The 6,000-nt window shown below is 32.4% G+C and overlaps 1 protein-coding gene across 2 annotated transcripts in view; it reads left to right on the top strand.

Annotated features, from left to right (window-relative positions):
- The first annotated feature begins 485 nt into the window (after window positions 1-485).
- Window positions 486-6,000, top strand: part of LOC121376503 (glutamate receptor 3-like) — a 38,689-nt gene continuing 33,174 nt past the window's right edge. For both annotated transcript variants that reach the window (XM_041504388.1, XM_041504387.1), the window contains exon 1: window positions 486-746. In XM_041504388.1, the coding sequence (XP_041360322.1) occupies window positions 644-746 (103 nt within the window). In that variant the 5' untranslated portion in view covers window positions 486-643. The remainder of the gene's footprint in view (window positions 747-6,000) is intronic.

The raw sequence follows: 6,000 nt of genomic DNA, 5'->3' as shown, positions 1-6,000 counted from the left end.
ATTATGATGTGTGTGCATGCGCGTGTTATTGAGAAAACAGCAGTTAATTCCGCTGTGATACACAAAGTTATTTAACCTTCAGGGAAATATAATTTTCTCTATCCCCGAGATCTCGTGGCTAGGCGATCTTCTATTTTCTTGGATTAGATTGTGTGAGATGGTGAATTTGTTAAAATACCTCATTCGATATCAATATTTTACAGCGTTGCCAGCGAGCCGCTATTATCGTAACGGCACGCTTAGAGGCCTAATTCACTATCTTTCGTGCCTCGCCGAAGAGCCCGTTTTATAATGGAGTATGTTGTCAAATGGTGCAGCCGACTCCGGTACTAAATTGATTACAGATTCACCCGATACAATCCGAACATAATCAAGCAAGCAAAGACAACGGTTGTATCTAATGTACATCTTGTAGTCTCCGCGGCTCCCAACGCCTGGGGTAATTCCAACTTTTACGAAAATGGCGGCGGCAGCAGCAGAAACAATGATATTTCCCGTCTCGTGCAGTCCATCGTACTGTGGATTCCGTTCGAGCTCTCGGGATTAAGGTATCAGCGGAGATGTCTGAAGATTGACACCTTTTGCCAGCAAGTTTTTCTGTGGACGTTTCCGCCATTTTGAGAGCTGGAGGAAAAAATGTAAGATGTATAAGAGAATTGTTTCACCGGAAACCGCGAGCAAGATGATGTTGGTTGTGATCTTGATCGCCGGAACAGCCTTGACAAATGCAGTGGAGATACCAGTTGGTAAGGAAGCATCATTAAAATTAGCAATTAATGTGTACACGTCTTAATAATGCCAACGCCGCTTTATTTTGTTCATTATTAAGCACAGGTTGGTCTGTTGGTGTTCGAATATTTGCCTTCGAAACCTGGCAATATTCTCGACTTAATGTGTTATAACTGATCTGGAATGATGGTTTCTGAATACAGTTTATTGCTTTTTCCGATTTTGGGAAGCAAATCGATATGTTTATAACTATTTCATGCAGCAGTTTATGATCTAAATCATATCACTTCTTTCTTCGTCTTTTGGGTGAATTTTCTCTGAATTTGAAAGCTGGCATTCGCGTGTATTCGGACTTTTTGATGGCCTGATCCGGTTGCGTGTCAACACATCAGCCCTGTGTATTGATTATGTATGAGTTGTTTCTTTTATTCGTGATGTTTGATAACATTGTGTGTTTTGGAAAGCTCCATCAAAACATACACGCAATTCCAGGTTTTGTTTGAATGTATCTGCACGTATTTAAAAGTATTTATTTGTATTAATGTATGTATGTGCGTGTGTGTGTGTGTGTGGGGGGGGGGGGGGGGGGGGTATGCATGTATGCATGCATATATGTATCTATGCTCGGCTTCGGTGTGGTTAAACCATCGGACATAAGACTGGTAGGTACTGGGTTCGCATCCCAGTATCGACTTACACCCAAAGCGAGTTCAACAACTCAACTCACCCTCTGTCCTGAACAGATAGCTCATGTGCGTACCCAGGACAGCGTGATTGAACCTGAGTTAGATATAAGGACGAAAATAAGTTGAAATGAAATGTGTGCGTGTGTGTACGTATGTATTTTGTATGTATGTTTTTTGTCAACTGGTATATTAGCCTTTATGGTGTCATGTTACCGAATCCATGATATATAGGGTATATGCCACCAAATCAAATTCCATAGACAAAAATGTCACCAAACCTGCTACATATAAATATTACAACTCTTCACTCTTAAAATAAACAAAATCATGGGGTATACTGCAACTTTCTGATATAACGGTAAGCTTATTTGACTACTTTAGTTCATCTTTATTTCATAAGGATCCCGTGCACTTTCCAAGAGCATTAGCAGCTGGCCTATTAATACTAGTTGAAATAAATTACAGAAACTTACTGGCCAGATGAAGCAACATTTTAGAACAAGTCCTGTCACATATCTCACCAATAGGAAGCGTGGTTTATTTAATGCAACATACAAAGTTAGGTGAACTTTGACTCACCCGAGAGATGCTATTGTGTATGTTGCTGCCTATGGTGCTATTCCCTGGGTTAAATCAATAAAGTTAGAGGTACGTAAATACATTTAAAATCAATAATTTGTGACAATCAAGTACATTGTTGGTAATTCAGTACACTTTGATCGATTTCTTTTGCCTGTATCTCACCCCTCTTCAATCAAATTATTTGGTTTAGTTGTGTCCATGTTATTGATCGTCTGCTTTTTGTCCAGTTATTGTAATAGAGCCATGTAGCAAAAACACAGCTGGTGTCTGTGCAGCACGTGAAATATAAGTATTATATGTAATAACATCATAAGATATAATAACAAAACAACTCAACACAATAAAAAACGACACAATGAAACATAGCTTAAAATAGCATAACAAAAGATAATAATACTTAAATTTTTAAACAATTTCTTAACAGTTTCTCAGATTATAATAGAATAAAGAGGCATCGTTTCCTATTAAAATGAAATAAAATGAATCACATTAGTATATATATACATATATATATATATATATATATATATATATATATATATATATATATATATATATATATATATATATACACATGTATATATATATATACACATGTATATATATATATATATATATATATATATATATATATATATATATATATATATATATATATATATATATATATATATATTTGTATGTAATATATTTTAAACAAATCCACTTGTCTTGAAGATATATGTCTGTACAACTGAATGGACCTGTCACCAATCGTTTCATATATCAATTCGATAAACTTTATTTCTAAACTATTTTTCATATATAGATAGATAGGTAGGTAGGTAGGCAGGCAGGTAGGTAGGTAGGTAGGTAGGTAGATAGATATATAGATATATAGATCGATCGATAGATCGATAGATAGATAGATAGATAGATAGATAGATAGATAGATAGATAGATCATTGGATGGATGGATGGATGGATGAATGGATGGATGGATGAAAGGATGGATAGATAAATGGATAAATTTAATTTATTCTGCACTACATATATTGTCACTGACCAAACATATAGCTTTTTGGGACTACTTATATATCAGCAAACGAATGGTGTATTGTTACGGTTACTCATTCTTTATTTCATTCGTTTGATTTTTAAACTCCGTTTTGAAGACAATTTTAATTTAAAAAATAATAAATACATTTTTGTTATTTAAGAACTATTTTGTTTTGGTGCATAGATATTGTAGGCGACACGGCATTCAACACGAGTTGACATACTCCTCTGAAGAAACGGAAACTTTATCAAATAAAATGGTTCCTTTCATTTGTTTCGTCACATGTGGATTGCAGAATTAATAAACGTATACGTATGTATGACATATAAAACGACCAACCCGTTTTGGAATATGCTGTAACGAATGGTTAAATAACTGATGTGAATATATAAACAAACAAACAAATCTAATTAATTGATAACAATCAAATGAGTACATTGCATTAATTCGTAACTGCTCTTGAGGTACGCGTGGAAATAGTTATTTGCATTAATGTTTTATCACATGTGGATTGCAGAATAAATCAAATTATATATATATATATATATATATATATATATATATATATATATATATATATATATATATATATATATATATATATAATATATAATTAATAAATGATGTGAATATATAAACAAAACAAACAAAATTAATTAATTAATAACAATGAAATGAGTAAATTGCATGAATTTGTAACTTCTCTTGAGGTACGTATGAAAGGCAACGACTGGAAAGGTATGTAGTTTTGATGTAGATTTGTGTCCTGTTAATAATAAGGACACGTAGTTCTTCTATGGGAATTATTATTTGTTGCATTCTGATTTCCTTAGGCATTTATTAGAGTATTAAATGTCTTATTAATGTCTTTAAAAGTTAATTTAAAAAAAACAATCTTCGTTATTTTTTATTAGAGTATTAACTATTCCATTAATGTCTTTAATAGTTAATTTTTAAAAACAATCTTCGTTATGTTTTTATTTCATTATAGTTACCAAGTAGTTATAACATTTAATTTTTAAAAAGTTTGTAATTTGCAATATCCGCTCTATGTAACTTGAAGCCTCATTTCTCATCGTAATTGTTTAAACCCATTGTTGTAAGAAAATAACAATTAAAAAGTTATAATTGGTTTTGAAGGTGAAGCGAATGCGCAATTCATGTACGCTTGGGAACACTATATCTCATAAAAGAATTTTCTGATGCCTATAATGTAACTCTTGTTTAACCCTTTATATGTCCGCTTAAACAAACAAACAAAATACAAGATTCTAAAAGCCATTAAATAAATGTGTTTACCAATACTCAGTATTGACAACAGAATGTTATCTGTTCTTTCCAGAGTTAGAAAATCAATACGTAATGTTCTCTGTTGGTTTTAGCTGTGAAACGCAATTTTATTTTTAATAATAACAGAAAACCGTTTTAAATTCAATCCACGAAAGTGCATGAATATGAATCACGTCATCCGTGAAACATCTAATAGTATCGACAGAATCACACCGATGAGGTTATTAAATGTTCAGAATGTAATGTACTCTTACAAGTATTTGCATTAAGTTTTGTATATGACTAAACAAAAATCCATTTACTGCTGAACATTTAGTTAATATGATTCTCCTCAAGCCAACACAAAAGCTAAATCAATTTAATAAGAGATCTTAATTGTTCCACTCTTATTTTTGCTCTTGTAGCTTTGCAAGCCTATTATATCTTTTTAGTAAACGTCATGTTTGTTTTATTTATATATACATCAATGTGCAAACGTGTTCCCGTGGGTCATAGTGTTTGCTGCAATATTGTAATTTTCTCTATTGTCAAAATGATTATTTAACATGCTGCTATTAAAAGTACTATGCAACAGATTATAGTTCAGTTAAAAACCTTTGTTTTTAGGGTGAAGTGCCTTTAATATGTTTTCACCACCTTAATATTGGATCTGTAAAATAATACAGTAATATCCTACAATTACCAACGAGAGGAGTAATTATTGTGAGTGCGAGACAGGATGACCGGAAGGTTGGATTTGAATGCAGTGTTAGAGTTAGTAGAAATCTCATTTCCTGTTTCAAATGAAGTCTAAATGACCAATACATAAACAATGTGGCAAGTACTATGTTGTATATCATGTTTGAAATGAAGTCTAAAGGGCCAGTACATATAATATATGGTCAAATATTATTGTACATCATGTTTGAAATGAAGTCTAAATGGCCAGTACACATCAAATATAGTCAAATATTATGTTTTATATCACGTAATAGTGTTTTTAATCGGATACGTCCAATGTATAACATTTTATTTACTGGTGATAAGATCAAAATGACGTCATTCCTTATTAAAACTTCAAACAAAGATTAACGATAAATAATTAGCCTAACTTTGCATTTAACCTAAATGCGTATTTCTCAGTAATAGGCATATAGGTGCGATCACACGAAACGATTTAAAGTAATGATATATAAACAGTTACTTATACACTTATACACAGTCATAAAACAAACAGAACATGTTTTAACGCATGAAAAATTAAATGAAATTAAACTATTAGAATGTATTTGCTTTGAACCAAATCACATCACTCACCAAAACGTTATTAGAAGTCGCCATGTGAATGTGTGCCTTTACCAGTTATTTGCATTTGTTGTCTTGAACAGTGAACACACTATATTACACGGTGAGAGTCAGGCCCTCACATATATTCTAAAATACAAGACAATCCACTTCACAAATGAACACAAGTGTATACAGACTGTGTCGTCACAAAATTTATTTCCCCTCCAGCATAATATAAAAAATGTAGAACACATCAGATTCGACGCTTTTTATGCCATGAAAAACATGGCCGGTAATAGAATATCATAGATGTCGGAAGCTAGTTGGCAACCAGAATGGTTCTATTCCTCCCAGCTTTCAAGATAATGTGTATTATTTAAGTCGTCTTGTGTTCTTTAGATATAAACC

The sequence above is a fragment of the Gigantopelta aegis genome, chromosome 6 (genome assembly GCF_016097555.1).
Source record: "Gigantopelta aegis isolate Gae_Host chromosome 6, Gae_host_genome, whole genome shotgun sequence".
Classification (NCBI taxonomy): Eukaryota; Metazoa; Mollusca; class Gastropoda; order Neomphalida; family Peltospiridae; genus Gigantopelta; species Gigantopelta aegis.
Note: the sequence above shows the minus strand (reverse complement) of the source record. Positions and strands in the feature narration are given on the sequence as shown.